The following is a 24,050-nucleotide window of genomic DNA, read 5'->3' on the forward strand; positions in this document are numbered from 1 at the left end:
AAGGTAGTGAGGCCTGTTTCAGCGCCATTAATGTCTTCTTGAATGTTAGCCTGCGGTTTGGGTAATGATAAATGTTCAGTGATTGATGATCTTATAGTCCCAGGGGATTCTGGGTGGCTTCTGTGAGCCAAGGCAGTGACTTTTTGTTCTTGTTTGGGCCTCTTGTAAGATTTTCTGATCTTTACTAAAATCACTTTAAGTTGGCAAAAGGGTAGGTACCACCTACACTTTAAGTAGGGTTCAAAACCTTGTATAGAAAGTATGATTTTGGAGGTGATGCTGTACTTAGTATGTATAAGAATCTGAGAACCTGAACAGTTATTTAATCCACTGTGCTTTTGTAACACTTACTTTATTTGTGAACTTCAGTATCTTTTAGGCTCCTTTGCTTTTAAAAAGCATGTTTTAAGTTATAAGGATAAATTTAGTAACAGCCATTGTGAAATAATAGCACTAGCTTTATTGTTTTCATGGTGTTTGCAGTTTCATTTTTTAGATTCGAATTTAAGTTATCTTTGTGTTTTCTATTTTACATGGCTCAGTTTGTATAAGAGTATGCATGGTTCAGTATATATAGTTATTATACTAGTATTAAAAGGAATATAAGCAGATCTTCTTTTACTAAATATTTGTTTGCCATTTAGGAAAGGATTCATTTCTAGTATATTGATTTTTTTTATTATTTTTAACATCTTAAGTAAATCTTATAATTGCCCAACCCTTTATTGATAGGGTATATGGAGGCAGAGAAAGGAGGATAAATGTTTTTCTAGTTTATTATAACTCACAAGTATACATTCCTAGTTCATCCATTTAGAATTTTACTTTTTGGGATATAAGGAGACCATAGGGCTAATTTTCTTTAAAATGTATACGGGAACTTTTTGACTTTAAAATCTTAAGAAGAATAAAAGCAGCACTTCTGTTTAGTTTTTCAAGTAATGAACGAGAAATTTGGTTAGAAATGACCATTTGTAAGTCTGTATATTAATTAGATGAGTGTCATTATGCTCAATTAGCAGGACTGCCAAATAATCTTTTTAATACTCCGGTCTTTTTTTTTTTTTTTTTTTTCCCTCTAGGGTTTTACAGACAGCCCTCATTACAGTGATCACTTGAATGACAGTCGTTTAGGGGCCCACGAAGGTTTGTCCCCAACACCTTTCATGAACTCAAATCTAATGGGTAAGTTGGTAATTCTCTGCAAGTAGTCTTCACAAAGCCTCTTGGATCAGAGACCTTTTTTTATCCCCTTGTCCAGGAAGGACACATAAGTATCTCAGAGAAACTTCGTAAGTTTCTAGGAGCATCTGGGCTTTATTTATTCAGCCAAGTTTGTGGGGCAAGCATTCAGAAATGTGGGTCCTTCTCTTAGGCCTTTGTTGTCATTGTTATCAATAAAGGAAGCAGCAGTGTTTTAACTGTCAGTGTTGGCAGTGTCTGTGGCACCGAGCCTTATATGTTTTTTACCTTCTGGGCAGAGAAGCATTTCAGAGACATTTGCTTTTTATTTACTATTTGTCTTAACAGTTGTATTTATGTGGTAAATAAAAATATGACAGAGCAGTGATATTAGGCAAATTTTATTCATGTTGGAAAATATTTCTTTTGACAGTTTGATAAAAATTAATAGTATATTTAAATATTGCAGCATTTGTTTTAAGTACTTTGGTTCATATTGGGGATTTAAAATTTTTTCTTTTTCTGTAGTAAATTTGCATTTTGAATGACATTACGCACCACCTAAAACTGATTATTTTTGGCATAACCTTTAAGGTTAACCATTCTCTGTATCTCCCCCTACTCCCAGCAAACCTGCCCTCCCTTCCTCTCACTCCCTCCGCTCTCTCTCTCTCTTATATCAAAGTTTATAGCTATTCAATCTGAAATGAGAAGCCCTCAATTTTTTCCCCAAGTTTGGATGCCACTCTTTTAAGTGATACTTTTACCTTTCTGCAGAACCTGATTCAAAAGAATCCGTTTTATGACATTTTTTTCCATCTTGTTTATGCTGGGGCTAAAAACATTAAAAAGCTTTATTTAATCTGTCTTACTGGTTGTCAGTGGCGTCATGTTAATATGGAAGGTTTGTGTAATTGACATTGATTTCATTACTTATTCTATTTCTTAAGGACATGACCTATATTGTGATCTTAGAATTGTCCTTTTAAGACATAGCCATGCTAATCTAAGTGGATTACCCAAATCCAAAATCCTGGTGGTCGGCAATTTCTTTATAAATGGTTTTATTTTGCACAGTCTTTGTTTATTTCCTTTATCCTCCATAAAGTATGGTGGCAACAGATTCTGATGTGGATTTTGCCTAAGGCAGTTACCATTTTAAAGCCAGAGTCATTCAGTATGACACAAGACTAAAATCAGTGGTAAAAATTTTATTTAGAATGACAATTTGTTTCATCCATAAATGAAACTGGGAATCCTGGTATTTAATATATTATCATCTAGGTAAAAATCAGAATTAAATATAGAACAAAATAATTATCCTTGCATGAGGCTAGGGAAAACTTTCTAATCTATCTTTTAAATTTTTTATTGAACTTGCTATCAAAGTAAAATAGATGTGATACTCCAAATAGTTTCCTTTTGTAGTATATCTTTTCCCCAAGTAGTGTTTAATTTATAGTAAGTGTGGTAGACCAAACTACAGGCAGTGTTTTTGTAATTTTACATTGAACTAAGCTTTCTTAATTAAGTGTATCACTGAATTGTGAAAACTCAGAAATTGCCCTTTTTTATACTTATGTTCTTACTTTCGTTTTTAGCTTACAGAGCTGACTTTAGAAGAATTGTGTCGTTATTGTAGCTTTGAGCAAAGGTGACTTAAAATTGTGAGGGTACATTTTCATTGTACATTTTAACTATCTAATCTTAAAAATGAACTGAACTGAATCTTAAAAATGTTAATTTACTTTTAAGAAAGGGGGAATGACCTTGAAAAGGTTAGACAGGTTCAAAAGAATTGCAGTGATCTAGGCAGTATCTGATTTACTACACTTCCTTCCTTTTATTTTTAGTAAAAATCATCAAATGAGGTATCTAACTGTTGAGTCTAAGCAATCTGCATGACAATAGCTAGCTTTGGGAAATGAATGTCCTTTAAATTGCGAAGCAGCTCCAAACAGCAGCAATTAATCCCACTTGGTGTGAGTTGAATTAAACTAATACCCTAGAAGGTGGGTCTGTAGCACTCAGAGTTACAGTGGTTAGATTCACTTTGTTAGCCATTTGATAATTTTAGGGGAGTTTTCAGGCTGGAAACCTGCAGTGTTAAAGCAGGACTGAGATGTACATGGCAGTATTAGCAGCATTTGGAACTGTTGATACCTAATCATCATAATAGGTAAAACCTTCAGAGTGATTCTGTGAATGATGAGTGGTGAGAAACAGTTACAACTAACTGGAAAGCAGTAACATATTTCATCATTGCTGTCAACATGTTAAAACACCATTTAAGCAGGGGTGGGGGGCAATGAAAATGTACATCTAGAGAATGTTGTTTTTCATATTATGTTCAGCCATAATAAGCACATTTGCCTGAAGAAATAGTGGATTTGTAAAGTGCTACTATCTTTCATGATGGAGCTCTCAAACACTTTAATGATTTTGTACATTGTAAAAATGAGAAATTTTTTCTAACAAGAGTTAATAATGATTCAATAATGAACAGTTTGCCATAGAAACATGCACTTCTCTGTTCATTTAGATATTTTGAAGCATTTTACACAGGAAGGAAAGCTATTATGTTGGATCAGTTAGTGTTTCTTTTTAATGAATTCCAGAATTATCCCGTTGATTTGTCAATATGGAAGAGGCTTTCTTTCTTATGTTTCAAGTGAAATAAGTACATCCTTTTGGCATCAGTTCAGTTCAGTTCAGTCGCTAAGTCATGTCCGACTCTTTGCGACCCCGTGGACTGTAGCCTACCAGGCTTCTCCGTCCATGGGATTCTCCAGGCATATCGCTAAGTAATTAGCATCAAGCATTTCTGTATTATAGTAAAACTGCAGAGCAGTAAATTGCAGTAGTATCATGAAATTGTCCTATTTACTTCTAGCCTCTTCCAACTTTGGTCCATTTTTCTACCCTTGGGCCCTTCATTGATTTCATTAATATTTGCTTCCCTTTACCTATTGTTGATTATAGACATATTTTTGGTGATGGTAGGACCATTTTATTAATTGGACATAGAGACAAATTACTTTATAGTTGCCTCCCTTTGGTTTCCAAGTTATTGTAAATTGCTCTTACCTGTCTATCCCCCATGTCTATTAAAGCTTTACTTATTTTAGACACTATGTGCATGCGTTGTCAGTGATAAACTTAAGATAGTACCCTCTGTTTTTCTTTTTTTCTGACACCTTTTGTGTTCCTTTCTGAGGCCTGTTTTGCCTCTTACAGATGTTTGGTTAGTATTTTTATCTCTTAAAAACCGAAAACAACATATGGTAGTATAGAAAAAGTTCAGTTCAGTCGCTCAGTTGTGTCTGACTCTCCGCGACCCCATGAATCACAGCACGCCAGGCCTCCCTGTCCATCACCAACTCCCGGAGTTCACTCAAACTCATGTCCACAGAGTCGGTGATGCCATCCAGCCATCTCATTCTCGGTCGTCCCTTCTCCTCCCGCCCCCAACCCTTTCCAGCATCAGAGTCTTTTCCAGTGAGTCAACTCGTCGCATGAGGTGGCCAAAGTATTGGAGTTTCAGCTTTAGCATCAGTCCTTCCAATGAACACCCAGGATCGATCTCCCTTAGAATGGACTGTTTGGATCTCCTTGCGGTACAAGGGACTCTCAAGAGTCTTCTCCAACACCACAGTTCAAAAGCATCAATTCTTCGGCGATCAGCTTTCTTCACAGTCCAACTCTCACATCCATACATGACCACGGGAAAAACTATAGCCTTGACTAGACGGACCTTTGTTGGCAAAGTAATGTCTCTGCTTTTTAATATGCTATCAAGGTTGATCATAACTTTCCTTCCAAGGAGTAAGCGTCTTTTAATTTCATGGCTGCAATCAGCATCTGCAGTGATTCGTTCGTTCGTTCCGTCGCTCAGTCGTGTCCGACTCTTTGTGACCCCGTGGACTGTAGCCTACCAGGCTTCTCCGTCCATGGGATTCTCCAGGCAAGAATACTGGAGTGGGTTACCATTTCCTTCTACAGTGATTACAGGATTGTAATTCAGATCTTGAAAAATAACCTTTATCTTTCAGATAAGGTTTTGCTGGATAGTCTAAAAAGTTTCTGTAGCTCTAGAATTTTATTATTTCTATAACCTTTTGTAATAGATTTTATTCAACCCTGGAAAAGACTACAACTAGAATTATAATTGGTTTTGTGCATATGATAAAACTAAGCTGCGAGAAATCGTGTTTTTTTTCCTGAGGACATAGAGTCAGTAAGTGGCAAAACAAAACCCGTGTCCTCTGACTCCTAATCAAGTATTCTTTCCATTAGGCACATTAGGCATATAAAGTGTTAGTTCTTTCTATGTAATGCTTTCAGGGTTTTACTAGCTCAGCATTTTCTTAAACTATCATTATGGAGAGGTAATAATGAAGAAAAGTTCCATAGTGACATACCTTTGGGAAGCAATATATCACATGTCCCCTCTTAGAGATTCAGATTGTACTTTGAAATATTAAAGACACTGGGGAAAACGGGGTAGCTTATTTGTGTTCAGCCCATCACATTCCAGATTCAGGTGATGCACAGAAGTCTTTTAAAATTAAAAAGCATCATTACCCTGTGGGGAACTAGTTTTCCATGGAGCACACACTGGGACATATTTGTAGCTTGTGTTAGAGGTGTATGTGCATGCATGCACAGTTGTGTCTGACTCTTCGACCCCATGGACTGTAGCCTGCCTGGCGCCTCCTCTGTCCATGTGATTATCCCGGCAAGAATACTGGAATGGGTTGCCATTTCTGATAATGCAGTAGATGTGGGTTCAATTCCTGGGTCGGGAAGATCCCCTGGAAAAGGAAATGGTAACCCACTCCAATATCTTTGCCTGGAAAATCCCACGGACAAAGGAGCCTGGTGGACTACAGTCCATGGGGTCGCACAGAGTTGGACATGACTGAGTACTAGTGCAGTGGGTAGCCATTCCTTTCTCCAGAGGATCATCCTGATCCAGGGATTGAATCCAGGTCTTCTGCCTTGCAGGCAGATTTCTTTACTGTCTGAGCCACCAGGGAAGCCTTATTACAGGTTACCTTATCCTTAGTGGTTTGGGATGTTTTCTTTCAGTGCATATATGCACTGTATTTGTAACTACTCTGTTCCAGAAATAATTTCTTTCCATGCCCCTACCCTGCATCCTCAATCTGAAAAGCAGCCTCTTTTCATAGTTAAAATGACTTGATAGCAGTTCTTTCTGAAACCATTCCTGTAGCCTGAGATGAGCTAATGGTTTCCTTCTTGCCCAGTCTAGGAGAGACTAAACTAGTACCTGACATTGAAAAAGGTTTCAGAGTTTCAAGGGTACTGCTGTGTAGACCCAGGTCCCTTTTATCTATGAGTAATTAGTCCCGGAGTGACGTATATAAGAGAAATAAATAATTGCTGAAAAGAGATGCCAGAAGATAGAGGGGAAACTATTCGATTAGGGCTTTATTTTGAAAGCAAAAACTTCATTTAGAAAGTAATATTAATAAAGCAAAATTTATATTATCCACTGTATTTTAAGTGAGCAAAGAATTAATTGTTGAACTTTTAGTGTATTTTTTTTTCTTCAGAAAAATTTTGTGGTAATATAGAAAATGTCTTTTACTTCACATTCGAACCTTGTTAATTTTCTCTTCAATTATTAACTGACTAAATTCATTTAGGTCCTAATCCATCAGTGGCTTTTGTGTTTATTTGAAGGATTCTTTGGGCTTCCCTTGTGGCTCAGCTGGTAAAGAATCCACCTGCAACATGGGAGATTTGGGTTCTATCCCTGGGTTGGAAAGATCCCCTGGAGAAGGGAAAGGCCACTCACTCCAGTATTCTGGCCTGGAGAATTCCCTGTATTAAACAATCGATGGGGTCGCACTTGATGGAATTTTCAGTCTTTTGCATGATTTTCGGCTTTCAGTGAATTTCTTTTGTATTTGTTTTGTATCTCTGGGTCAGGAAGATCCCCTGGGGAAAGGCATGGCAACTGACTCCAGTATTCTTGCCTGGAGAATCCCATGGACCAGGGAGCCTGGGAGGCTACAGTCCATGGGTTCTCAGAGTCTGACACTACTGAGCAATTAACACTTTCACTTTTCATGGGTTATTTATCAAAAGATTGACCAACAGTGCCATTGACTCACATCTAACTGATTTTTTTTTTTAAGTTATCTGGTCTTTAGTGAATATTTTAAATATATTGTTAGGCCACAATGTTGGCTTAACTCTGCAACCTTGCAAAATGGTATCTCCACTGACTTATGTAAAGATGATCACCTTTATTTACCCAGTTTATTTGTTCATCATCACTTGTGTGTATATGCTCTGTGGTCAACAGTAATCTTCAGTGATCTGCACAATTTCGTAGTGGATCAGTGGCATGCTGCTGCTGCTGCTGCTAAGTCACTTCAGTCGTGTCCGACTCTGTGTGACCCCATAGACGGAAGCCCACCAGGCTCCCCCGTCCCTGGGATTCTCCAGGCAAGAACACTGGAGTGGGTTGCCATTTCCTTCTCCAGTGTGTGAAAGTGAAAAGTGAAAGTAAAGTCGCTCAGTCGTGTCCGACCCTTAGCGACCCCACGGACTGCAGGCTACCAGGCTCCTCCATCCATGGGATTTTCCAGGCAAGAGTACTGGAGTGGCTTGCCATTGCCTTCTCAGTGACATAGATCTGTTAAATGATTCTTCCTTGAATCTTCCTGTTGTTTGTGTGTGATTCTCAACAAGTGAATCTGAATTCTGAGGATATTCTGAGTTCTGCTTTTATAGTGGGGTGGGTGACAGAGGCTGTGGCTGCTTGGTTACTGGATAACAAAAGGGTTATACTTTTTTTATTAAGGAACTTTTGTAAACCTGACAGTTTTCCTTGATGTGTATAATCTCCACACCATGGCACACATGAGTATTTGCGACACTGTTTTAATTAGGAAAAGTCCTAGAGCAGCAGCATCAGACTGTCTTCGATGTGGTAATACTTCAGATTTGCTGCTTATGCTTATAGTAATATCTATATCATTTCCTGTAGGTTTTCTGAGTATTTTGTTAAAAATAAATGCTAATTAAGTATTAACTAAAATTCTCATAGAATATTTCCTCTGGAATGGATCTTGGAGGTCATCTAGCTCAGTTGTTCTCAATTGGGAGTGTTGAAAGATATGTGATTGTTGTAAGGACTGGGAATAGGGAAGAGGTGTGCCTGGTACTCCTTATACCTTGAAAATTCTGGTAGTTTTCAAAGTGAAGGCTCAGTCCTACGTTGGTCAGTAGTCACAATGTTTATGGAAGCTTTAATTAGCTACCAGATGAAAGTGAATTTTTAAAAAATTTGAAAGCATATCCTGAATTGCTTTGGTTTCAGTTGTAGAAATGTTATCGTTTGAGGTATTCATGGTGGTTATCATTCAGTTGAATAGTTGTACTATGTTACTACTTCATAGTAAGCTTCACATTTTAGTTAAAGTCACTCAAAAAACTTGCTTAATTTTAGTGTCCACTATTTTTGTTATCACCTTCACATCTTAGGTTATTTCTTTTTTTTTTTTTCCTTAAAAAATTCAGATTTTGCTTTTCATAGCTCATGTTTTCTATGACTTCCAGGTTGAATTTGTTTTGGTGGTGTTGTTACTTGGAATTTTATATTTTTAAGAGTAGCAATATTTGCTGTTCTACCTGTATGGGGAAGCTTTCTTGTATATATTACCATATTTTCAGTAAATACTGTACTCTTAAAAATATTTTTTGGCTAGTGGCATATGCATGGTGTAGTGTGGTGAAGTATGTAACAATCATTCTTAAGTTGCATACTTGTTTTTCAGAATACCTTTGAGAATACCTCTGGAGAGTTGTCAGACTCCCCAGATTATATGAAATTTCTAGGGAATCACAATTAAATGGGAGTAGAGTTCAAGGCCACTTCATAGCAAATTAAATCAATTAGTTTTATTTATAGTTATAAATTTTATTAATTTCTATTACATATTTTTCTATACTGATCCCTGAGATCAGGGGTTAGCAAACTTTTTTTTTTTTTTTTGCAAGAAGCCAGATAGTAAATAGTGTTTACAGCCCAGAAGGCAGAATCAGTGATACTGTGTAGGTACTTATATAACCATTTAAAAATGTGAAAAACTATTTTTAGCTCATGAGCTGCAAAAATAACAGTTGGTGGCCTGGATTTTCTCTGCTGGCTGTAGTTTGCCAATCTTGTTCTAGATAATTTAACCAAAGAAAAAACAGCAACACTGTTAATTTTTTGATAAGATAATAAATCATATACTTGAAATTGTGTGGAATGAACCAGGATTGTTTTTGGGCTTTTTTGTTTGTTTTTGTTTTTTAATATCAAACATGGTGATTGGTGGTTGTGGTGGTGGTCAGTTATTTATAAAATTCCAGGGCTTCATTGCCTTGATACAGAATGGTAAGTTACTCATTAGGTGAGTTGTTTTCCTGTTGTTTTGTCTTCAAATGTGATATTAAAAGTTGCTTTTTAAGGCAAATGTCAGATTTCCTTATCTGAAACCCTGTTATTCCCTTACTTTTCTATACTTTTGGAAATTTTAAAAAATCTGTTTCTCAAAATAGTAGTATGAAACTGTAGCTGTAGTGAATTGAACCTACCACATTAGGAGAGGAAAAAGGAAAAATTAGGCAGTTTGGTGATGTGGCAGTGAGGCTGGTCTTCAGAGAGGAATCTTCAGAGAATCACTGTTGAGAAAGGTTTGTAGAAAGAACCCATGAGATAAGGTGAGAATGGCACAGTCATCAGAATAGTACTGTTGCCTTAGTGAGAATTTGCACTCCCAACTGGGGGACATCCCCAAAGATGTATGCAATGAAAATATTGCCACATTCTCTAGCTTGTATCTCAACATTTTTTGTAAAATAAATGTAAATTATGGATTTCTGTTATAGTTTATAGAATATATAAGATATATATAAAAAGGTTTGATCACTGGGTCAGGAAGATTCACTGGAAAAGGAAATGACAGTCCACTCTGCCTGGTGAATTCCCTGGACAGAGGAGCCTGGTGGGCTACCATCCATGGGGTTGCAAAGAGTTGGACACAATGGAGTGACTAACAGGACAACATAGAATATATATTTAAAATTTTTCATATACAGTGCTTAATGTTTTGTGTTTGAGAAGATTTCTGACTTGATATCCTATTCATATTCAATTTAAGGTTCTTTTTTACATGAAAGATTTAGGAAAATGTAGTGTTCTATTTATGTGGTCATTTTTATAAGTGTTTCTCAGGTTTACATGACATGAAATATGGTTACACCAATGAATCTCATCTACTTTTTATTTTTCTTTCATACATACTAATGATTTCAAGGAATTTAAATTGTGCAATCCTTTAGTGACAAGATTAAGTGCAGAGTGTTTTACTCTTGGTGTGTGTGTGTGCACGTGCATGCATGCATTGATGCACATCTGGATATTTAGACAAGATAGATAGGAGTACATCGAACATAAACTTTTGTTTTATTTTACAGTAAGATTTCAATCAGGTGTCTTCTAAAAAAATTTAAGTATTATCTTTAGGTATTTTACAAAGTTACTAGAAAACATCTTCAAGTACAGGCATAGTAGCAGGTATCTGCTTGTAATTTACTTTTCCCTAGAGTTATTGGACGGAGAAGGCAACGGCAAGCCACTCCAGTACTCTTGCCTAGAAAATCCCATGGATGGAGGAACCTGGTAGGCTGCAGTCAATGCGGTTGCTACGAGTCAGACATGACTGAGCGACTTCACTTTCCCTTTTCACTTTCACACATTGGAGAAGGAAATGGCAACCCACTCCAGTGTTCTTGCCTGGAGAATCCCAGGGACGGGGGAGCCTGGTGGGCTTCCGTCTATGGGGTCACACAGAGTCGGACACGACTGAAGTGACTTAGCAGCAGCAGCAGAGTTATTGGAGGGATGTATCTATAGATACACTGCAAATTTGAATGTCATTATGTGTATCCTCTGTTTCTGTTTACATCTTTTTAAAAAATTTGCCTCTGACCTGTTTGGTCACACTTGCTGTACTGAACAGTTTTAGGACATTGCAGTTCATCTGAACTTCCCAGTTGTTTTCTTCATACAGTGTGCTTTTAACTTTCCAACCATGATCACTTAAAAAAAAAACAGTACCCCAAATATACTTATGAAAATGAATTTTCATTAAAAAAATACGTTGTGGCTCTACATATCTCCACCAGTAAGGAATTTAACCCAAGAATGTAAAGAAAAATGTCCACTGGGAATTTAAAATGATACAGCCATTCTAGAAGAGTCTTTGACAGTAATTCATCATATAACTAAAATGCAATTACCGTACAACTCAGCAGTTGCATTCATCCCAGAGAAATGAAAATTTCTGTTCCCACAAAAATTTGAACATGAAAGTTCATAGCACTTTCATTCATAATAGCCAAAACTGGAAACAATTCAAATGTCTCTCAGTCAGTAGATGGTTAAGCAAACTGTGGTATACTCGTCCCATGGAATACTATTCAGCAATAATAAGAAAAGAATTCTTAATCAGTAGAATAATTGAGATTGATCTTGAGTGGGAATTGCTACCCACTCCAGTATTCTTGCGTGAAGAACGCTATGGACAGAGTAGCCTGATGGGCTATAGTCCGTGGAGTCGCAGAGTCCAACATGACTGAGCAACTAACACTTCACTTCAGACAAGCAGCAGTAGCAATACTGTAACAAATTCAGTAAACTTTTTAAAAATGGTCCACATTCAAAAAATCTTTTTAAAAAGTATGTATACAAGTAGATAGCTGAATATATAAATAAATTAACTGAAGGAAACTAAAAATTAGAGGAGAGTATGTTAGGAAATACAGGAGGGAAGAGAATGGTCAGGGATGTGCAGAGATTATTTTTCTGAAACATTTACAATGGAAATTTAGACCAGAACAGTCACCCTTATGACCTATCACTGAAAATCATTGTATTTCTAAGGCTAGAATGTCTCTTAAACTTTTGTTTCTAGGAAACTGTACAGCTCTAATAGGTGACGTTAGCAAGTAAAGAAAATCGTCTTTTCATCAACATTTGTTCTTCACTTTGTGTGCACAGCACTGTTACACCTTTGAGCAAGAGGGAGTGGGGAACACCAACGGCCAGAAGCCTTATGTGTGTTCTTGAGGACGTCAGCAACTTGGGAATATTTAGGAAGCAAGGTAATCTGTATCTTAGAATTGTGTATTTACTTGGAAAAATATTAGCAAAAGGGCTTGGGGGTGAAGGAAGGTAGCATCCATAGAAGAAAAATACTAGAAAATCATAAAGTTAATTTCTTAGTGATAAACTTCACCCAGAGCTGATCCTTGACACCTTTCCCCAAGAAGCAAAGTAGAAAGATGCAACAACAGATTTTGTGACTGGAGCTTTTCTCACTTTTATGTTAGTCAGAAATGAGGTTCGAGGATTGAGTGTCATTTATAATCTCAATTAGATGTGAAAAACTCCCTCCTCTCTTCTAAAATGCTAATCCTACTTAGGAAACTCTTCTGCAGTTTTCACTTTTTCACTAGTCACGGGAAGCTGGCTCCACAGGAAGAGTTTGAGAATCTAGGAGACGCTATTCTGTTGATCCCTGGGGTTAGATATATTAGACAAACAACTCCTTGGAGGGAGTTTTGACCTAGAGTCTCTTGTATTAAAATGTAGGAGAGAACTGGGGAGGGTTCTTAGAAATTAAGTTGATTTTTAAAAAAAAAATAGAATTAGTAGGCTAATTCTAACTTCCCCTTGGATTTTTAAAGATTCTACCTAATCTGTCAAATTGTTTTCTAAGCTTTTATAGAAGTCTTATTTTAAATATTTGTACAAAGAGCCAATAATAAATTTTCTAAAACTCACCTCTGTGTTGTCAAAATTTGTGTCATTTGTGAAAAACAAAGGCTATAATGGTGGATCTTTTAAAATCATAATAAAATATGGTGCACTATTCATAATAAAATATGGTGCACTATACATCAAGATTTTTTTTTTTTAATATTTAAAAAATGATTAGTATTAGAAATGTGGTTGAGTCCTTGAGGGCATATTTTTTTGCATATGTGAAAGCTCAAGTAGAAACAAACCACCCTTACTTAAAAAGAGGTTTAAGATGAAGTAGCTAAATCTCAAATTTCCCTTTTTTGCTTCATTGTGTCAGTTAATCTTGCTCTGGGTTGTATTTATCTACTGTGAAGTCCACTGATGCATGCAAAACTGAGCAGAGTGCAATTTTCCCCAGTGGGTCTTCTTTCTTTGGGCATTTGTATCTGTGCTTCAGTGTGTGGGGTCAGCTGGGGAAAGCTAGAAGGGCTAAGATGTCAGCTATTGTAAAGGTACTAAGATCCTTTCTTAGGAAGGGAATGGGACATCTGATCTTTAAAATATATATTTATTTCCTGTGAAGCAGTTGGAAGTATATACAGTAGTGATGTTTGTTAATATTGTAAACAGGATAGTCTATTAAGTCCTGTGCTATTTAAAGGATAATTCTGTAATTATCTGTAGTTAACTTAGGCTTTTCTATAAGAATATTAGAATTTTTATCTCATCTTAACATCTGTTATTTTAACTTATATTTAGTTAATTTGAACCTATGGCCTAGGTTAACTGCTAATTAAACTAGTTCATATTATTTACTTTAACCTAATGTCATATATAGTGTTTTTAAATTTACATGTTATTGTATGTTATTGACATCACACTTGTACTGAAGTCAACCATTAGGAATCCCAACTCAAAGCAAGTTTACATGTAAGGTATCTAGAAAGCATTACTTTGTGAAGGAACATAATTAGAGAGGTTGTTAATGGCCACCAAGCTGTATGTAATGGATTAAATAATAGTTTGATTCAGTATCCACATGATCCTGGTGTTTGTAATGAGAAAAAAAATGGAGATAATGTAGTGTCATAGGAAACCCGATTGAGGAAATTTGGGGAAAAGTCAAAATGATTCCTAAATTACCCAGCAAGTTGTAAAGCTGTAGCTTTCTCAGCCTGCATACTCAAGGCAACATAACAGTGTATAAGATATCTGATTAGTGTCATAATGGGTAGCCTTAAAAGATAATGATTCTAAAGGTCAATAAAGCACGTGAAAAGAAACTTGAGACTTTGTGTTCATCTGATTGTTTAGGTTTTATTTTACAGAATTCTGTTTTAAAACATTTTAAGAATACCATAGTCAAGAGAAACGACCATGCTTTAGCCTTTGAAAGCCCTGGCAGAATAGAGTAACATCACAAACAGTGTGAAACTATAAGACACTGAATCTTGGCTTGTGCTAACAGCCTCTCATCTAATGTGTATGACATTTTTGCTTTAAATACAGAATCTGAGCAAGTGCTTATACACCTGAGAAACTGGAGTCATCTTTCTGTAGTGCCCATTACTTACTTCATCTATGATTAGGCTCTTAGGAATTTTCTTGAAAGTTTGTTTATTTTTAATTGGGGAAAATGAGCCTTTTGAATACAAGAAAGAAAAAAAAAAAAAATGCAACCGTAGTAATGTAGTCAGCTACCTTCTTTCCAGTTCCACAAATCCTTTAATTTGTGAGGCTTAGTTTGTGTTTATAGGCTATTTGGGCTGGGCCAGATAGAATGACTGCATTGGCTGTTGAAAGGTAAAAATGGACCTGATTCATGTCAAAAACTGAAGAAACTGAGATGTTTAAAATTAAGGTACTTGGAAGCCTCGCCTTCAGAATATTCTTAACATTTACTAAGTTGTTAAACAGGAAGAAACGAGTTGATTGTGATAAAAGGAGATTCAAATGACAGAAATGTAGAGTTTCAGTGATTGAAAACATATTAATATCCTGTCCCAGATGCACTATGTTTGGTGCTAGTCCCATGCGTAGGACATTAAGGTGAAGGCATATTTGAATATCTTCCCTTTTCTGGCTTGTTATGATCCTGTTTTCCTTTTTTTTTTTTTTAAGATGGAGCTCACTTGTGGCAGAGCTGGCTGGGCCTGAATTGAGTTTACCTCTGGTTGGCTTCTTGGTGCAATGTCTTGTTATGTCTCCGTGAACAGAGGCATGGAACAGCTGAATCCCAGGGAGTTTCAGGCCAAATTCTATTAAATCATATTACCCACAGCTTTTCTTAGAGATTTGTTGCAGGCATAAAGAAGAAATTTTGGATTCACTAGGGATAGTGGCACTTGCTTATCCTCCTTAAGACTTACAGAGAGAGTAATTCAAACTGAGGCCCTTGATATACTGGGTTTGAGTGAGGATGACACAGAGAGACTTCATTAGCAGACCTTGATAAGATTTCATAGTTTGCCTGTATGGCATAGAGGAATTTTTAGGTTTGTATATGTGTCTTGAAAAGATGAAACACTTTGTTAAGTGGAAAGTGAAAGTATTAGTCGCTCGTCTTGCCTGACTCTTTGTGACCCCATGGACTGTAGCCCATCAGACTCCTCTGTCCATGAGATTTTCCAGGCAAGAATACTGGAGTGGGTTGCCATTCCCTTTCTCCAGGGGATCTTCCCAACCCAACCCAGGAATCAAACCCAGGTCTCCTGTATTGCAGGCAGATTCTTTACTGTCTGAGCCGCCAGGGAAGTCCTTATAAGTGGGAGAGGGCCAAAAGAGAGGGGATACCAAAAGCAGCATAGGAACAAGAAGCTAGCTCCTCTACTTCTTTTGCTGTTGCTGCTGCTGCTATGTCACTTCAGTCGTGTCCGACTCTGTGTGACCCCATAGACGGAAGCCCACCAGGCTCCCCCGTCCCTGGGATTCTCCAGGCAAGAACACTGGAGTGGGTTGCCATTTCCTTCTCCAATGTGTGAAAGTGAAAAGTGAAAGTGAAGTTGCTCAGTCGTGTCCGACCCTTAGCGACCCCACGGACTGCAGCCTACCAGGCTCCTCCATCCATGGGATTTTCTAGGCAATACTACTGGAGTGGCTTGCCATTGCCTTCTCCGTTACTTCTTTTAGATAACATTAAATAAAAAAAAAAAAAGAATTAAAAACCTTCAGATTGATCACAGGAATATTTCTGGAGGGTATAGTTTATATTTATATTTTCTATAATGTGATTCAGAGGAAGGAATATCCTCTGCTCCTTCTTAAATCTTGGGGAGGTGGAATTGAGAGTTGCTCTGGGAATTTTTCAGTTCTGAAGCATGAGCCTGCTCACAGCTGAAGGTTCTAGCTCCCTCAATTTGAGGAAGCTTTAGGTCTGGGACTATCCTCCATGCCAAACTGGCCCTATGACCTGATTTCACTTGAATTTCCAGGTGATCTGAATTTTTAGTGACCTGACACCAGAGTGCAAAGGCGCCAAGCCTCAAGTAGCTTTTTCAGGGATTGGCCCTGGGTTAGCTGTGCCTGAAGGTAGATCGCTGTTTTGGCAGATTAATTGGTGGTGGGAATTAATTCATTTGGAATGCCCTTAAGGAGCTCTCTGCTAACTGTGAGTCATTGTGCCTGGCCAGGCTGCAACTTGATCTAAACAACTGTTCAGATGAGCTTCTGTAAAGCAGCTTTAGTGTTCTTTTGGAATGTAGCAGTTGAGTTGCCATCCTTTCAGTAAGACCTAGGTGGCCTTGATTTTCTGTGGAAGCCAATGGGCAGGCAGTTCATTTTAATGAAACTGATTTGGTACAGCACAAATTCTGATTGTATTCCCATAAGAGTTTTAATATACCACATGTATATATTTCATTGAGTGCCTTCTATGTGTTAAACACTGTGCTTGTGAGTGTGGGGAATACCATGATGAAAAAGACAGCATTATCTGCAAAAGAACTATTCTGGACTCAGACTTTTTATTTAACAAGTTAATGATGCTTATGGTGGGTCTGCCCTGGTGGCTCAAAAAATAAAGAATCTGCCTGCAATGCAGGAGACCTGGGTTCAATCCCTGGGTTAGGAAGATCCTCTGGAGAAGGGAATGGCAGCCCACTCCAGTATTCTTGCCTGGAGGATCCCATGGACATAGGAGCCTGGCAGGCTACAGTCCATGGGGTCGCAAAGAGTCGGACACAACTGAGCAACTTCTCACTTTTCACTTTCACTTGATACATATAAAATAGAATATTGTCTAGACATTAAGCTCAAGATCAAGCTGTGAGACATAGTTCATTTGATTTAATTGGGAAAAGAAAAATAAAGTTCAGTTTAATTTATTTAAATATAATTTTCATTTTTAATTGTAAATTTCTCATTTCCATGACAAGAAGCTGTTCTAGATCTTTCCACAACATTATCCTTTGTGCACTACCTTCAGGATCTGTTTTGAAAATACTTAAAACCTGGTAGACATTGGATTATATTGGGAGAAGGTATGACTAATAAAAATGACTCAAAGGAGCAAGTCTGTAGACAAATTCTTAGGAAAGACTGGTCTCTTTTTGCCTAAATTTTAATTTTGTCTCAGTGCCTTATATTGTACCAGCAATGGATTTGGATTAATAAGCATAATCTGTCAGAATGTTAATATATTATTAAAACTTGGTGAAGTTGGATTGCTTAATTCCTATCAGACAATTTTAATTGAGAGAGGAGGGAATTCAGTCATTTTGGAGTGTGGTATACCGTGGATGACAAATAACTGCAGGGATCTGTAGTGCAGAGTTGAGTTCCCTGGGCACAAGGAGAGCAGGGGGATGCTAGGGAGGAGCAGAGGACTATATAGTGAGATCTAACAAGAAAAAGATACACCTGTTTCCCACCTGTACTCAGATAAGGAAGAAAATGCCATTTTTCTTATCTCCTGTTTAGTTCCCAGACTGTGATTTACATAGGACCTTTCTATGTTGGATTCTGTTCTGTAGATGAAGATTAACAGTGTCTCATTTAATCCTCAGGAAAAACATGTGAGATTGTTATGTTCATTTTACAGATACGGAGACTGAGGCACAGTAAGTTTAAGTACCAGTGATAGGGAGATGGTTCCTCGACTCCAAAGCCTGTCCTTTTAAACCATCACACTGTACTCACCCTGGGTTCCACATAGACACATTTTCTCATATAGAGATAAATTCCAGGTACTTAATATAGATGGTTTGTAAACAAGATTATGGGACTTAGTAACCCATAAATTATATATATATAAATATATTCCCCCCCAGTAAATAATGTTGTATAATATTTTCCACGTATGATTTTCTTTTAATAGTTCTTATTTTACATGGTAAGACTTACTGTATATGATATATAACAGTGTAAGATCTTGTCCTCTGAGAGATTATAGTTTATTAATAGTAAATTATAGCTTAAAATATGAAATTTAAACTACAGTAATTACTATTACTCAGCAGTGGCCACAGGACTGGAAAAAGTCAGTTTTCATGCCAGTCCCTAAGAAAGGCAATGCCAAAGAATGCTCCAACTACTGCACAATTGCACTTATCTCACACACTAGTAAAGAAATGCTCAAAATTCTCCAAGCCAGACTTCAGCAGTACGTGAGCCATGAACTTCCAGATGTTCAAGCTGGTTTTAGAAAAGGCAGAGGAACCAGAGGTCAAATTGCCAACATCTGCTGGATCATGGAAAAAGCAAGAGAGTTCCAGAAAAACATCTATTTCTCCTTTATTGACTATGCCAAAGCCTTTGACTGTGTGGATCACAATAAACTGTGGAACATTCTTCAACAGATGGGAATACCAGACCACCTGACCTGCCTCTTGAGAAACCTGTATGCAGGTCAGGAAGCAGGAGTTAGAACTGGACATGGAACAACAGACTGGTTCCAAATAGGAAAAGGAGTATGTCAAGGCTGTATATTGTAACCCTGCATATTTAACTTATATGCAGAGTACATCATGAGGAATGCTGGGCTGGAAGAAGCACAAGCTGAAATCAAGATTGCTGGGAGAAATATCAATAACCTCAGATATGCAGATGACACCACCCTTATGGCAGAAAGCGAAGAAGAACTAAAGAGCCTCTTGATGAAAGTGAAAGAGGAGAGTGAAAAAGTTGGCTTGAAGCTAAACATTCAGATTATGGCATCCGGTCCCATCACTTCATGGCTAATAGATGGGGAAACAGTGGCTGATTTTACTTTTTTTGGCTCCAGAATCACTGCAGATGGTGACTGCAGCCATGAAATTTAAAGACACTTACTCCTTGAAAGGAAAGTTATGACCAACCTAGTGAAGTGAAGTTGCTCAGTTGTGTCCAACTCTTTGCAGCCCCGTGGACTGTAGCCTACTGGGCTCCTCCGTTCATGGGATTTTCCAGGCAAGAGTACTGGAGCGGGTTGTCATTTCCTTCTCCAGAGGATCTTCCTGACAGCATATTAAAAAGCAGAGGCATTACTTCATAAGCAAAGGTCCATTTAGTCAAGGCTATTGTTTTTCCAGTAGTCATGTATTGATGTGAGAGTTGGACTATAAGGAAAGCTGAGCGCTGAAGAATTGATGCTTTTGAACTGTGGTGTTGGAGAAGACTCTTGAGAGTCCCTTGGACTGCAAGGAGATCCCACCAGTCCATCCTAAAGGAGATCAGTCCTGAGTGTTCATTGGAAGGACTGATGTTGAAGCTGAAACTCCAATACTTTGGCCACCTAATGCGAAGAGCTAATGCATTTGAAAAGACCCTGATGTTGGGAAAGATTGAAGGCAGGAGGAAAACATCACTGACTCAATGGACATGGGTTTGGGTGGACTCCAGGAATTGGTGATGGACAGGGAGGCCTGGCGTGCTGTGATTCATGGTGTCGCAAAGAGTCGGACACGACTGAGCGACTGAACTGAACTGAATTACTCTTTTCATTTTATTTTTACTGCAGCTTTATTTTATTTTACTTTTTCCTGCATGATTTCATGGTGGGAGGCACATTTTATATTTTGTTTAGTTGTAATAGAGTAATTGAGAAGTCTGGGGAAAGAATGATAAAGGGATTTATTAATAACTTTTATTGACTCCCTTTTCTGAGTGTGAGTTGATTTGAGTATTTAAGTTTCCAAATTTCAAAGTTTCCACTTGCCAGAGAATGTGTTATCATTTTTTGGCCCTGAGTATCAAACTGCGAACAATTTAAGTTTATTCTTTTAATGACGTTTTATTTATGAGGAAAAACAGAACAAGTAGAAAAACATGCTTTATATTGAAATTCAACTTCCAGCTTCACAAAAACCCAATAAAATAAGAGATAGGCAAAAAAAAACGCATACTAATTTCTTCTTTATAGTAAAAGTCGTGTCTATAATTAGATATTAATGACTTTGATAGAAAATGACCTCTCACTTTAGTATAATTTTAAGTTCTGCTTTGAATGAACAAAACTACTTCATTATGTAGATAAGAGCTACCTGCAGCAAGTCTGATGTCAGACTACATGGGTTCAATTTCTGACTCTGGTTTCTTTAGAGTCTTTATAAAAGGAGGAATTGGTTTGAGAATTAAAGGATGGTACTCAGTGCAAAGAGCTTAACATAGTACCTGGTACATTGATAATATTTAGTAAACATTCTCTGTTATTGATAAATTATAATTTGTAATGACATTTCCCTAAGTTTGGATAAGGTCACTTTATTTCTATTTGGATCCTATAACTCTTAATATGAGAACTGTTGTTAAAATAGTTGTATAATTTCAAAAGCAGTTTTATGGATCGCAAAAGAGTTAGGAAAGTTTAGAGATAACTTAAAAAAATTGTTTTTATTTTGTGAAAAGATCATGTTCAACTACATAACCTGTCCACTGAAAAATAGCAGGGAGGCATATTAAATAAAGTTTTGTTGTTGATCATTTTTATTGAATCATTTTTGTCTATCTTTGTTCTCTCAGTTCTTTCAATGCAGCAGGCTTATCTTGAATTCAGTACAGTGATCAATTCTATTGGCTCTGCAGTATTTAGGATGAGGCTGCCAGACCAGGATGTATTTGGCAGTATGAGGAAGGCAGACTTCAATATTGACTATGATTCTGCCTCATCTCCATTGTGTTATTTCTAAGTACAGACGCAACTTGGTCCCCTGGCAGTGGCATACAGTAAACATCAATATCAACCTTTGTAAATGTTAAATAAAAGAACTAACTGAAGGGCAGCGATTCCTTAGAAAAGAATTTTGTCTGAGCAAATTAACTCTTAGTTCTGTTAACCCATGTTAAAAAATCACTGCCTCTTGAGTCTTTGAGTATGATTGAACGGGAAAGTCAATCATATTGAGTTGAGAGAGATGAAGGGCCTCTCTTCCCTTTAGTGGGTGCTTTGAATTTGGGATACGTGTTGTTCTTTTGAAATACCTTTTTTTTTTTTTTCCAATTATACTTTGACATCTAGCCAATTTGATCAGCTTTAGACTGATATTTACCTTAATTTACAGAGCAGTTGTCAGAAACATTCTGAACTTCGTATCTGTGGAGAAATTTTTTTATTTTAGATATTTCAGTGAGTAGTTGTATTGTTCATGTGTGTGTTACTTTCTCAGACCGACAAATTATCCTATTTTTTATGTTGTTATCATTTTTAAAATTCATTTTAAATGCTTCTTTAGCCAAAACTGGAACTCGTGTATCTGTGTATTTACGTAATACATACTTGAAAATATTTTGTACTTTCCATAATATACAGTTACAAGAAATTCTTCAGGTTTTCAAAGCTAGCAGTTTTTTCTTTCTTTATTTATTTTTACTAGTTTTGACTGTATTATCTACCCACCATTTTCCCAGAATAACTCATATGTTTATTCTATCTTGTGATGGGTTAATCATGAATTTGTAGTAAATGAGGGACTATTTATTTCATGTGTAACTGCATAGAATTTTTTAATATCTTCTGCATTCTGGATTCTATACAATGTTATTTTTAAGACAGCTTATTCAAATAATTGTAAACCAGCTAGCATAATTTGTTACTTATTTGTATTGTTTGGACACAAATCAAGAGCTCGACTATCTTTTCTTCCTCCCTCTTTGTCCAGCAACTCTCAGTCCATATGAACACTTTATTCTTTTGATTTTGAAATATTGTAACTCATAAAGAAATGAGCAGTATGACTACAATGTCATTGATTTAGCATCAGTTTAATAAATATTATGTGTTCCTTTGGCAGTAATAAATTGGAATTAATCTCTTCCTCTTCTTTTCCATAGGGCTTTGTATCTCTTGTAGAATAAAGGTAGTTGTTTAATTACCACATTGGACATTTTTTAACCACTAACATGGCTTCTGTTTCAGATCATCAGTGAAATCCAGGGCATTCACATATCTCATCTTTATTTCCAATCACCTCTTCCCTTGAGTCTTAGGTCCTAATACTGTTTACTTGCTTATAGTTACCTGCTTAGTTCAGACAGTTTCATGTTTGCATGGTTTTTCTCACACTCCTTCTTCTAACTAAAATGCACTCCACACCTCTCTCTCTCTTTTTTTAAATTACGAAAGTATGGTAACACACTTACAGGAGACTTGGAATATACACAACAAAGTTGTGTATAGTTCCACTATATATTATTTTGTAAGCAGATAAATTAAGTATTTTAGTTGGAATTTCAATATCAAACTCTCAAAAATTGATAGTTTGAATATACAGAGACGTAGAAGGTTATAGTAGACCTGAAAAGCACTGTGAATCAATTCAACATAATTAAGAATTATACAGTTTTCACACAAAAATAGGATACAAATTCTATTCAAGTTCCCATAGACAGTATACTAGGAGATACTGGAACATATCCAGTGATATAAAACAAGATGCAACAATTTCATGGTCTTAAGGTATTGAAATCATAGAGCCTGTTCTCTTATCACTGTGTAATTAATGTTAGAAATCAATATCAAAAGATATTTGAAAATAACACACCTTTTTTCAAGTGCAATGTGACATTTACCAAGAGATCTTTGACTTAGCCATCAAAAGCCTCAGTAAAGTTACACTGAAAAGAAAACACAGAGGTTGATTTCAGAGAAAAAAGCATTTAAATGAGAAATTAATACTAACGGTACTTTAAACAAAATCCCATATATTTGGAAATCAAATGTCCACATTTAAATGATGGGTGTATCTAAGAAGTTATAATAAGGAAAGTTAGAAAATATTTCTTGTAAAAATAAGCAGAGAATTTACCAGAATGTGTTGCATGCAGCTGAAGCTGTTTAATGCAGTTAAATACAACGTAGAGCTTTGATTGAGGTATGAGAACAAATAATGGACACTAGTGTAAAATTCTGTGAAATTTGAACAAAATATGTCCTTTAGTTAATAATACTGTCACTTGTTAATTTCCTGGTTTTTTTTTTTAACAGCTTAGTATTTGTTTATAGTCTCAGAATTGGATTAGAAGTTTCAAGCCTCGTTCAAAAAATTTTTAAGATCAATAAGATAATAAATTTTCTAGACTTTTAGCAGTAATACTAGATGCCAAAATACACGAAACTATATCAAAGTTTTGAGTGAATATAAATTAGATATCTAGCGTTCTATTCATGCTAAGTCAAACAAGTGGAATCAAAATGTCATAAATGTTTTTAGCTAGGCAAAAATTCATAAATTTTATAAAATATATATTTTATTATACATACTAATAATGGATACAAAAACTTTTCTACTATACTTAATAAATGCTTGAGAAAGAAAAACAACAGAAAGAACTTGAAAATCATAAACTAAATGAAATGGGATCACTGAAATGAAGTAGATAAAATAAACTCGATAAAAGTAAAAGATCATCATATGTTCTAGTTTTTCTCATGGCTGCTCATGAGAAACACATCTGAAACTGTAGAGAAGAATAGCAATACCTGGGCATTTGTATTTTTCAAAAAATTCCAAGGTAATTCTGTTATGCCTCTGGATTTTAAAAAGTGATTACAAGTTTTTCTCTTAAATGGTAGTTTAGTGATACAGAATTCTGTTATTTTCTGTAGACCAATCATGATAAAATG

General features: G+C 36.4%; 1 protein-coding gene across 7 annotated transcripts in view; it reads left to right on the forward strand.

Moving 5' to 3' along the window:
* The window catches only part of TCF12 (transcription factor 12), a 397,887-nt gene that overhangs the window by 193,325 nt on the left and 180,512 nt on the right, over nt 1-24,050 (forward strand). For all 7 annotated transcript variants that reach the window (XM_055437091.2, XM_055437093.2, XM_055437090.2 and 4 more), the window contains one exon: nt 1,083-1,185. In XM_055437091.2, the coding sequence (XP_055293066.1) occupies nt 1,083-1,185 (103 nt within the window). The remainder of the gene's footprint in view (nt 1-1,082; nt 1,186-24,050) is intronic.

The sequence above is a fragment of the Moschus berezovskii genome, chromosome 9, assembly GCF_049115385.1.
Source record: "Moschus berezovskii isolate FMDL1 chromosome 9, NW_MosBer_1.0, whole genome shotgun sequence".
Taxonomy (NCBI): Eukaryota; Metazoa; Chordata; class Mammalia; order Artiodactyla; family Moschidae; genus Moschus; species Moschus berezovskii.